Source organism: Mytilus californianus, unplaced genomic scaffold (genome assembly GCF_021869535.1).
Source record: "Mytilus californianus isolate M0D057914Y unplaced genomic scaffold, xbMytCali1.0.p SCAF_12, whole genome shotgun sequence".
NCBI lineage: Eukaryota > Metazoa > Mollusca > Bivalvia > Mytilida > Mytilidae > Mytilus > Mytilus californianus.
Genome location: NW_026262604.1, coordinates 33,715,493 through 33,728,237, shown reverse-complemented (window position 1 = coordinate 33,728,237; position 12,745 = coordinate 33,715,493). Strand labels below are relative to the sequence as shown.

Here is a 12,745-nt window from a genome sequence, read left to right as displayed (position 1 = left end):
GCATCCCGCAATAGCTGATTGGTAAATTAGACTCTTACTCTTAGACATCACCAAATTCGTAAACCATCGATGATGTAAATATTCTAAATCCTGAACTTTAAACGAGTGTGAATTTTGGAAAATTGAAACATTTCCCCCCTCCCCTAAATCTGGGACAGTGGTGTAACAGTACAACATAAGAACAAACTATAAAAACCAGTTGAAAAAGGCTTAACTTATCAGATGGACACAAATAGAAATACATCTAACAAAACACATGCAAAGTAGACATGGACGGGTACTTATACATCCCTATAACCCAAGTACAGATCTGAGAGTACTCGCAGTTACTGACAGCTAGTTCAAAGCCAATAATAACTAATAAAAAAAATCATGTATCAAAGATTAAAATATCAATTAGTACACATCCAACATCCAATGGATTTAGAATAAAGACGTCACAAACAGTCAGAGAAAAACATGACCTTTTGCAATGCCAAGATTTAGGTATCGACAGATTTTAGAGCCATGGATGTGCATACTGGTTTACTTTTATAAATTTTGACTTGGATGGAGAGTTGTCTCATTGGCACTCATATCACATCTTCTTATATCTATATATATATGTATATAAAAATAATATTTAGTTTGATTTTAATTTACTGACAAAATCAATATAAATACCAATAAAACAATATTCAAAGATCTAATTAAAGTGTTGAATTGGTAACCTTTTAGAATAAGTTTAGTTCAAGGATCGATAAGTTAAACATCTCCGTCAAATGAGGATGTGGTATCCCGTTTGAAATAATTTTTCTACAGGTACAGCCAAACTACAAAACCAAATCGTTATACATATGGAAGTATCTAGATAAGGTTTTAAATGTAATTTGTGGTAACGAAATCCCTGACTTAATAATTTACCAGTAATACAAAAATTAAGTTCATTGAAATCTAAAACGTCACAACAAACACGCGCATAACGAACAAGTTGTGATATATAAACACCGTCAGATGGTGCCAAAGGAGCATCACCGTCCAAAAAAGGAAAATTTACAATAGGCAAAAAAATGATAGGGAACGAAAAAAAGTCCCTTTTGTCTAAAATTTTAGTGTAGTGTGTCCCGTGTAAAACTGAAATATTTAAATCTAGACATACATAAACGTCATTATTATGACAATAAAGTATTACGAGGGTGTGGAAGGGGGTTTACAGAATGGAGAATAATGGACAAAAAAATTGAAGAATAGAGAAAAATGGACCCCCCAAAAAACAGAAACGAAGGACTCCCATGATATGCATCCAGACCCTCATTTATGTGATATGTGATATTAACATGATTAAATAAGATTTGAAGGAACAACCATTTAACCTTGATTGAGGGATATGGTTTTTTTCCAATCTGTTTATTATCATGCAGCATCACATTTATTTTTTTCCTGGGCACCTTTTTTTTTAAAAGTAGTTAACATTAGATTGAATGGAAAAAACTCGCAATCAGAAAACCCCCTTCCCCCTTATCAAAACATTTTGTTCTTCGAAGTTGGAAATCAGATTTTTTTAAGAAGTAAAAATACCCCTCCCTCTTTTTTCAGATTTAAATTTATCTTTGTATTTATATGACTATATTAAAAGTTATCATTATTGTATAAGTGGCATATGCACTATTGTCTTTTACAAACGTTTCATAAAACGAATGATCAATTATTAGAAACTATAATTCATAAAACCAATGATACAAACAATCAAAAGACATCTAGAGGGCAACATGCAGTCCATGTGCCTAACCAAGACATTTTTTCTCCCTCAAAAATTGTCCTGAACTCTATATATAAAAATAAGAGACCTGGTATGATTCCCAATGAGACAACTCTCCACCAGAGACTAAATGACATAGCAGTTAAAGACAATAGGCCACCGTATAGCCTTCAACCATGAGCAAAACCAATACCTCATAGTCTGCAATATATCTATTGACATCTTTTCTCCAATTTCCGTTGCTGATAACGTCACGACTTTCGTGTTAAATCTCATATATCGATAAAATAGACAAATCAAGGTAGCAAACAAAAACAAGAAAGTCACATGAACTCCAAATGGAGCTGACATCATTTTCATGGTTCATTGGTAAATGTTTAGTTTTGATGGATTGGTCTCTTTATAAGACACCAAGAGCAATATGCCAATTATATTTGATGTATGGATGATTGTTAGGTGTGCATGATAGTCTGGTAGACTTAATCTGACCTTGACCTGATTTTGAAGGTATATTGGTCAACTGTAAGTTTTCATGGTCTAAGCTATAAGCAATATGTCATCTATATGTTATACATATATTGATTGTGATCATGTATACATGTCTGTCTGATGGGGTTCATTTGACGTTCACCTCATTTTCATGGTTCATTGGTCAATGTTTTCTTATCATGGTTAAGTCAGTTTCTCAAATGCTATAAGTAATATGTCCGCTATACCTGGCTTGACGCATGAATATAAGATATGCATGTCCGTCTGGCAGGTTTCATCTGGCCTTGACCTCATTTACAGGCACGGATCATTGTTAATGTTAAGTTTATATGATTCTTGTTTTAAAGACTCAATATAACGCCAATCACGAAAAGTAAGGGAGCAACCATTTAACTTCAAGGGTGTTATGGTTTTTTTTGTCTGAGTCAGATTTTTTTTTATGCATAGCGCGAAAATTCTTTTTAGTTTTTCGACGCTATCAATAAAATTATTTTTTTCAAAATTTAACACTATAAGGTATGGGGAAATCTGGATTCAGAATATTTTTTTTGTCATCTGCTTGACCACAATATATTTTTTCATCAAATTGTGCTGTAACACCACTGTCCCAAGTTAAGGGAGGGTTGAGCGCTCACAAACATATTTATACCCCGCCACATTCTGTATGTGTGTCTGTGCTAAGTCAGAAGCATGTGCTTTAGAGGTTGTCGTTTGTTCAGTTATAAACTAGACTCATTGTTGAAGGCCGTATGGTAGCATATAATTGCTTACATCCACATCAAATGAACTTTGATGGATATTTGTTCAACTGGCTATCATACCATGCACAACTCCATTTTTTTTTACATAAGACAAGTGCAGAAAAGAGACACTTTATTCAGAAGCAAAATTATAGATCATGTACAACTTGTACGTCTATTGGCTACACATGGTACAGAATGATAAACTAGTACATATCGGTATCATTTAAAATGGCGTCTTTAGAGTCGAATCGGATTATAAACTTAATCCTGAAAATAAATTAAAAAAAACAAATAGTATTGTAACACAGAAATAACACAAACCTAACATGAGATGACTATAACACAAGTAATCTCAGACCTATCGCGAGGTTCAATTTCTGCGTTTTTTTCTTTGTTTTTTTTCAATTACAATATTGCACAGCATAGTGAGAATACACTAACTCTTAGAATACATATGTTTCACAAATTAAAATTGTCTTAGCATGTGCAAACGAAAAGATGATAATAATTAAAGTGCAATCAAACGCATATAGAAAAGTCCTTTTTTAAACGAAACGGCCACAAAATGTTGAAATTGAGAAATACGAAATGCCACTGTAAATATTGGTGAGCTCATATGCTCTAAAAGGTTAAAGCAGTTATTGTCGATTCAAAGTGTTTTAAAAAGTTTATGAGCTGTAAGATATCTGGTGTCGAAATTATTCATGTACATGTATTGTGAAAATGGATCTGAATATATTAGGCCGCAAAACAAGAAAGTTCAAATAATAACATAAGGGTCTGGATAGGGTTTACAGAATAGAAAATAATGGGGAGAAAAAATAATGAATAGAAAAAAATTACTAAAAATATAACATGTATAAAGAATAAAGAACAATGGGGTGCAAAAGAATAAAGAATAACTTTGGAAAATTCATGAATCATATAATTACAGAAAAATGTGATAGTATAATCATATTCATTAGAATTTTACAGAATAAGCATTTAAAAAAAAAAGAAAAATGGCCTTAAAATTTAAAGAATACAGAAATTAAGGATCACTCCATTCAGACCCTCATAATGAAGTTCAAATACATTTTTATTTAAAATAACTATTTTAAAGTATACTTCAGACGATTGGATTCCAATAACAACGGTTTTGATGGGGTTTACAAAGAGAATAATAGGCAAACAAAAATAAAGAATAGAGAATAATAATGTGATAAATTACAAAGAATAGAGAATAATGGGTAAAAAAATATGAGGAATAGAGAAAAATGACCCTTAAAATTAAAGATTACATAAATGAAGGACCTACTATCCAGACCCTCATATACCAATCTGAAGCAGAATAAGAATGATACAAATGTGTATTACCCTTTCACAGATATATCCTGCTCGATTCCAGCACTGATCGTCATTCCATCGGTAGGAAAATCCACTGTACAGATGTGCACAGTCTTCTGATCTAGAACCATCGTCGGGTTGACGTGGGTACCAGTCACTGAAGGCCAAGGACGATCGATCTGATTCCCACAGCCATCTGCCTTCTCTTGATCTATCGTTTGCGCCAATCCACATGCTCTTTAATCTTAATCCTGAATGTTAAGATTTAGGAGATTAGAGTATTGTATTTGATGTATAGTGGGCTTCAATCAACGAATTATATGGTTATCGATTGACGTTTATCAATAACATATGTCTTCGAGTATGTCTTATTCTTTACGCTAAATAAGTTAAAATATTAAATGGTATTTACTGAAAATTATAAAACATAAAAACAAAATAAATATTAATAGAAACGGAGCTAGCCGGAAGAATAGCTACTGACTAATTGGAAAGGGGTCCATTCCCAAAGCGCCTGTAACGCGTACCATATTTCCTTACTTCTATACTGTATGCAATGCTACCCGTGTTAAGGTAATATTTATCATTTTTCACGTTAAAATGCCAGATTTTGATTGGTTAATACGAGGGAGACAATTTATTCTATACCATGGCTCAGCGGGAGACCATTTTTATAATTTCACCCTCTCGTGAAGACCAATCAAAATTTACTTTAATAATTTTAATGAAAATGGTCAAGTTCTACAGCCATTAGGCAAAACATATACATCTTGCTTCACATTTGTTGTTTTTCTAAAGACGGTAAGGTTGTCATATATATATATATGACGTCATAGTTAATTATTTTCAATTTACAATTTGAAAAGACAATAATGAGAGAACATGCAGTATAATAAATCAAATAAAAAAATGCCCGGGAGATTGATAGGGCAGACTTTTGTAAAACATTGGATCGCCTCGGTTGACAATGTTTTCTCGTGCAACAATCTGCTCTATCACCCGCTCAGCTATGTATTATTTATACAATGAGTTTCATTCGTCCATTAGACATCTACCTAGTATTCGTAAGTGGGCATTGATATTTACCTCGAGACACACATTTTTTTTTTCAACTTTCAACAGGAAAAAAAAATCTGTTTGCTTATTCATAATTGAAACAAACGAATTTTCCTCAATGACCACCCCCTGAAACATATTATTAAAGAGACATTAGATAACTTGATAACGATATAGGCATTGATAGGATAGTACACAAACAAAAACCTTTCATGACTGTTTGTAGCCATCGGTTTTTCTGCCGAATCGTCAATTTTAACCAAGTAACCATCCTTTCTATTGCACACCGTCTGAAATAACATAGTTACTTTTAAGTATATTTTAAGTTATTTTTTAAAATTGGTTTTAAGTAACCATATCTTTGAAACAACAACATGTACGACATAGAGACATTACATGAGGTTAATTTTACAATGGTTTGTAAATAATTATCGAGTGTAGGACCAGATTTCTACATTTTTTATACCTCACTCACGAATACCCAAAATACCTGACGAAATCGAAACAAAAGACATGGATAAATCTAACAAAAAGTAGTAATAACATAAATGTACATGTGACTTGGATGGAGAGTTGTCCGAGGTCTCATTGGCACTCATACCACATCTTCTTATATCTATTTCTAAACAACTTTAGAAATCACATAAACACAATTAGACAGAATTATACAAAAATCCAAAAATAGAGTTCTAAGCATCTGAAGTAAATTAAATTTGTCTCGTGTAAGAATATATATATCAAATGGAATGGTCCGATGTAGATAGATTTTTTGTTATTGAAATAATCACATTAAAAAGAAGAAGGCAATACACTAAATTGCAACTTCTTTACAAAGCAACAATGCAACACATTAAATAAGATGTACACCATGTTTAAAAGTAGCATTGAAAATTCCTTGCTTACAAATCACAAAGTATGTGGTTGTATGTGTCCAAAGTAAGATTAAGTCTTGTCATTTGTGTTATTCGTCTTCATTTTCTTTGCAAGATATCTTATAAAGTTAAAAAGATATCTTATTAACTTCAAATTATATGAAGATATATCATAAATAGTACAATATGTCTCACTAAGAATAGAAGATATCTTATTATATTAATAAGATACTAGAACACACCCTCGAAATCGCGGGCATTTAGAGCTCGGTTGAAAGTATGAAAACTGTTGTAGGGTGAAATTTTGTAAAAGATTTTATGACTGGAGAATTTCCGGAAAGGTATCAAAAGTCAAAGGTACTTGGTGGCGGAGCAATTTATTTTAGCCCTCCCCCTTTTTTTCCAAATCCGTTATTTTTTTTATTTTCTATTAATTTTCAATATACTGTGAACACGCATATATTATAATCTCTATATAATAGAAGAAGAAGAAGATATTTTATTTTCCAATTTGGGCCCCAAAGGGCATAAACATTACAACAATAATTTTCATTACAATACAAACAATGAGATAAAAAGGGATTAATGAGAAGTATTTTTTTTTATAAATATCCAATGCATTTTAATGCAAGTGTGATTGATATAGATAACAAACAAACAGCCCAAAAAGAGAGAAAAAATAATAGATATCCATATAGTGTATAGTACACAATAGGTAGGATCAAATAAACATATAATAAGTAGACAAAAATAAAGTAAAAGTTAAGCATGTAATATATAATCGCCGTTGATGGTAAACTTGGGATTGATAGTAAGTAGCAAATACAATGTACACTTTATTTATAGTATATGTATGTTCGTGGTATACAGATAAAGCAAAAAAAAATATCTCCTGCCCCCCAAGCACCTATGAAAGAGGGTAGTAATGCCCTTTAACGTCAGGCGTCAAACAGTCATTTTGGCTACCGTTAGCGTCAAATTGGTTAAAATGTTACCGTGATTCGTCAAAATATCCTTATCATGATTGGTCAGAGGTCTCAAATAATTATCGTTACCGTCATTTCTGGAAAAAAATTAACGTGATTCGTCAAAATCAGTCGATCTAATGAAAGTGTACATTTTATTGTCATACACCAAAAATTACTGTTAACGTCATTTGGCAAGAATTTTTACCGTTATTCGTCAAGAAGGTACCCCCATTACGACCCGCATGAAAAATATATGTAATTAAAAGTCCAACTGATGACGGAAACAATATCCGGACGCCTTTATTATCGTTTTTCTCCCAAAATAACCCAAACGGAATAATCATAAGCGAGGATGACAAATGCGACTATGCATGGTTCCTATAAGACACAAAGGCATGATGATTTATTTATTGTGGAAGGAAGAGAAGCGACACACAAAATGAGGTCTTCTCGTTTAATAGTATAGATGTCATCAACGTTAATAGATACCTTGAAATTGAAAAATTATAAAAGTGGCTTTGCTTGGTCATTCTTTTGTTGAGAGATGATCTATCAGTACGATTGTATTGTCAGTCTTACTTATAGAACGAATGACTTAGAATACGATATTGTTGTGTTGATGCGTTCTATGCTTACTTTTGCGCTTGTCCATGGTATTCTATTTCCCCCGAAGTAATAACAGTGTCCTCTATAGCGCTTCCAACCACTTGGACAATCCACCTGGCAAATTCCTTGTGCAGGCTTTTCTATAAATAAAATAAGTAATCGATATGTTGTTTTACCAGTATTAAAACAACTCTTCAAATAAAAAAGCTTGACTTTATGTTACGCTTACAAAAATCAAAATATTCTGATTTGAAATTATAGCTCATTTTCGTTAACTTGAACTTATGATCAGCAGACCTAGCAGTATATATTCACTAACAAGCATCTACACGAACTGTTACACATTTACGCAATGTGAACTGACAGAAATTCTACATAGGACCAGTTGTGCTGAAAATTGGATATGTACAATGTTATCCTGTAAAAAGTTTCCGTAAAAATGACATTGAATCAAGCTAGCGGTATCTGGTGAGTTGTCGAAACAATCGCAAGACCATGTATTGTAAATGAACCATATATAATTTACAGTTATGGGTTTTTTTATTGTTAGAGAACTGTCTTCCAATAGTTTTTATTATTACATTTTTTCTATTTCTTTAAATTTAAATTTAGGTACATCCAAATCATTTGAACTTTGGTGGATAGTTATCTCATTGGCAATCATACCACATCTCCTTATTTTTACATAGTAATCTTATAGATCAAACTAATAAAATAACTGTTCAGAAAAAGCATACTTTTTAATTTATTCTCCAGAATTTGCATCTTCTCAGTCAATGCTTGCATCATCTGTTTCATGCTAGTTATTAGAGATTCATCATTCTTGTTTAGACAATGTTCTTTGTGTTGTCCATATATAGCACGAACGAATGTAAAAAGTAAACAAACAAATTGCATCTGATGCATCTTCAAATAGAATAAACAATACTATATTTGAGGGTACATATAATTATACAGATGTTTGGTAAAATATCTCAAATTCAAGTTGAAACATACAAATATGTAAATGAAAACAATCGGAATCGCTCGAGTTCGCCGTTTCCATGGTTTCCGCATATAAAGAACTCTGCGGACTCTACATAGATTGCTCTCCTTTATACTGTTTCAATAATGGATAGAAAACAAACGAAGTTCTTGATTTAACTCGTAATATCAGATTCACAATAATAGAATACAAATTTAAAGTATTTTTTTTTAGAATTGAATGGCTTCATTTTGATAATTGTATATATGGTTTGTAAATTAAGCAAATAAAACAGTTTTGAGCAGTTTTTGAAGTCACAGGTATTTTTAAATGAGTCGCAAGGTCGCCCACCAAAACCCAAAGGTCACAGCTAGGTCACATTTGACCATGTTGGAACCATATGGATATATGACCACCGAATTACAGGCTTTTTTTAGTTTAGCTTTGTATATATTGTATTTGTTGTTTGCAGAAATTGTCCAAATTTTAATATATAGTCGATATATTCCATTACGATTTATAAAAATGAAATGACAAAAGCTACAAATTAAAAAGATAAACGTAGAAATGTATACTTACCATAAAAGTTTTTACTGTGTAAAATAAAATTTGAGAAGAAAGTAAAAAATTCAAATGACCGAATTGCGTGCCGTTGTACACACAGTAGTATAATCAATGGTCTACTATTTCATCAGTCAATGTCAGATTCCTATATCTATACATGTTTAGCGATATGTATCCAATTCATTAAAATATGAAGCCATGTTTTGTGCATTTTGTAAAAAAAATGTAAGGTAACAATTTACGTGTTGAAGTCATATTTTCCCAAGCTATGTTGTTTTCGCTTTGTTAATAGTTGTATGCTTGCGGGACAAAAGACTACAGAGCCTGCCGATTTTTCAAGCCAATCTCTTAATGTAAAACAACATAAAGTGTGTTTCTGACTTTTTTTACGCCCACATAACAATCTATAACCCCGCATAAGCTACTTTCTTGTTTTGTGTATTGCTTGATGCATAGAGTACCTGCATATCCTCTTTGTCCCCAGTGCGACATAAGGCTATAAAGACTATGATTATTACTCTGACCGGGGTTGCGTTCAATAGCGTAGCTGCTACGTAGTGCTACGTAGATTTTTGTCTATTGAATGCGGAGTAGCTAGTATAGCTGCTATCAATATCTATGTAGCAGCTAGGCTAGCTACACGTTCAATGGGTCCTACTAAAAAGCGCCCGGGAGCGCCCGGGTAAAGAAAAAGCGCTCTGGGAAAAGAAAAAGCGCCCGGGGAAGAAAAAAAAAGCGCCCGGGGAAAAGAAAAGGCGCCCGGGGAAAATATATAGATATTGTATTGGCATGAGACAACTTTGTGTCGATGAAATAAGTTATTTTATTCTCCCGGGCGCTTTTTCTTTTCTCGGGCGCTCCCGGGCGCTTTTTAGTAGGACCGCGTTCAATAACCATAAATCTACGTAGCCCTATGTAGCATATCCAACTATAGCAGTCATCACGTGACATTGGCGACGTCACACATCACCCGTATCATGCCCAAGTAAAATGTATAGAAATGCACAGGGGCTTTCAGGAATCGATAAAATAAATTACTTTAAGTTCATGATAAAAAAAGTGTGGAAATATATAGTAATTCCTCATATATTTAGAAATATATTGATGCCTTTTGGAAAAGTTTAAATTTTGGTCTTCTCCCTTCCAAATGCTTTTAAAAATTTGTCTTGTTGCCTCGATAATTCACACTGTTAAATCATCCAACTCCGATAAATATTGGATTTTCTGTCGTGTTAAACCTAAAATTGCGATTTAAACAAAACAGATGGAAAAATTGTGGAAATATGTGCTTATTACTATATTCATAAATATTTGAAATATCGTACATCCAATAGTTTAATTTTTTATTACGTCCCTTCCAAATTGATTTGAAAATTAGCTATTTTCAGAAAATCTGGTATTATTTTTCAAGATGGCGACCACATTGACAGCGTGGGCCGACTTGGTAAAAATATATTTTGTAAGATTGTTACAATGAAAATCAAATAACTGTTGGATGCTCGCGTTTTCAGTCATTGTCTTACCTTAAAGCAGCATAGAATCAAACATTGGTTTCTTTTGATAAAGCTGATACATGCTGTTGTTTTTTTATAAAAATTTTAAAAAATGGCGACCAAATAATTTTCAAACGTAGACGATGTTCGACACTTATTTTGTCCATGCAAATAATTCAATTTAATTTCACTGTTTATATTGCAATTAGATATGACAATTTATTGTCACTATAATGATAGCCAAGGACATAGCTAGACTAAGGAGATATTAAGTCATAACATCAACGTAATCAAAGAAAACAAACATGGCACCTAATCACGATGTAAGTTTTGACAATACCTATGTAGATGTATGTTTTGACAATACCTATGTTGATTAGTGTTGTCAGATTCTCAATGAAATTCATTACGATATTATTTTATATTTATAAAAGAAGACCTCGAATGGATATTAACCGAGGTGAAATAACTATATTTTTCAATTTTCTTTAAACCATTCATCGGGTAACTAGTAAATTTTATATAATCCTAATTAAACCAGTAACATGCAGAGTTATCGAACGTAATTATGACTGGAATAGTTGCATATGCCGCTACGATATTGAACGCAACCGGTTATTCAACCCAGTCATTGGAAGATGAATGTTGTGTATAGAATAAGATTGGTGGATAGATGGGTGGTTAACATCCAGAGGCAAAAATTACATGAATATAAGGAATTTATATATACATCAGTGTATTATAACTATTAACCCTGCTTTTTACTAGATGGGTTGAGCTGGAATTTTTAAGTGCTAGTTTGTAAGGAAACAGTTCATAAGAAGACATGTCACCCTTACCAGACACATTATTCTGATTTTGAACCAACCATTCTTTACTCTTAATTCTAAATGCTGTATACTTAGCAGAGAAGTAGCAAATATGTAATCAATTTTTAAAGTCTTTGATTTGACCCAGCTGAGACCATAAACATTGATGGGCAAAAGCATTGTTTTCACTAAAGCAAAACCATGAGTCATGGACTCTTGAAAATCTGTCTCGATTTTGAGAACTGGTGAGTCCAAAGATGCATCAAGATTGTATAATGTTGTATCAACTGATCACATATATCTTCATTTTATAACGAATGTTAAAAAAAATAATCTAAATTTGATGTCATTTCCATGTGCTATTTTTTCTTGGAGACTGAAATAATAAATTATATAGCAATAAAATTTAATCTTCTCACTGTTGGACTCGCCATGGCCAAAATAATGAGTCCCTGGACTCACTTTCAAAAATTCTTAACAAGAACCTTGCTGAAAAGCATTGTCCCTTTTATCTCGCTCCTCTCCTATGTACAACTATAACTCATACCAGGGTCCTCGGCCATAAAATTTTGCTAAGTGCTCAAATAAAACAATTGTGCTCGAAACACCAAATACAATAATTTGATGGACAGATTTTTTTATTTTGAGCACAATAATCGTGCTCAAAATTTTTATGGCTGCAAGGCCATGTCTCTCGGTCATAAAACTTTACTCAATACTCGAAGTTCAAAATTTGTGCCCAAAACATAAAATCCAGTATTTTGATTGGTTTAACTCTGAGTCTGTGATAATCATACTCAAAAGTTTTATGATCATAAGCACATGTGTCACTGTCTTAGGACTGATAACTAAAACATATTTGTTTGATTTTTTTTTATTTGGAAAGATGGCATGTACATTATATGTAAACATCCCTTCATCAAAATGTTCAATAACAAATGCATAAGAAAACAAAACAAGTGTAAAGTTCACAAAAAGTGAAATTTAAATACATGTATAAAATATAGAAATATCAAAACAACACAGAAAGAGTACACCCACAAAACAAAAAAAATACACATTGTAATTCTATGAATAGAATAAAATACACACTGTAATTCCATGAATAGCTATAGAA

General features: G+C 32.4%; 1 protein-coding gene across 1 annotated transcript; it reads right to left on the bottom strand.

Moving 5' to 3' along the window:
* Positions 1-3,083: 3,083 nt before the first annotated feature.
* On the bottom strand, positions 3,084-9,377 carry LOC127721741 (perlucin-like). Its single transcript, XM_052228552.1, has 4 exons — positions 9,342-9,377; positions 8,536-8,704; positions 4,327-4,547; positions 3,084-3,237 (listed from the first exon to the last, which is right to left on the bottom strand). Exons 1-4 carry the CDS (start codon positions 9,342-9,344, stop codon positions 3,232-3,234), a joined length of 399 nt encoding a protein of 132 aa, XP_052084512.1. The 5' UTR covers positions 9,345-9,377; the 3' UTR covers positions 3,084-3,231.
* Positions 9,378-12,745: the final 3,368 nt, after the last annotated feature.

Bases quoted from the DNA above. Each gene is read 5' to 3' on its own strand.
- LOC127721741 (XM_052228552.1), bottom strand. The intron at 4,548-8,535 runs GTATGCTTTTTC...CTTAACATTCAG, and splicing joins TCTGGAGAATAAATTAAAAA to GATTAAGATTAAAGAGCATG.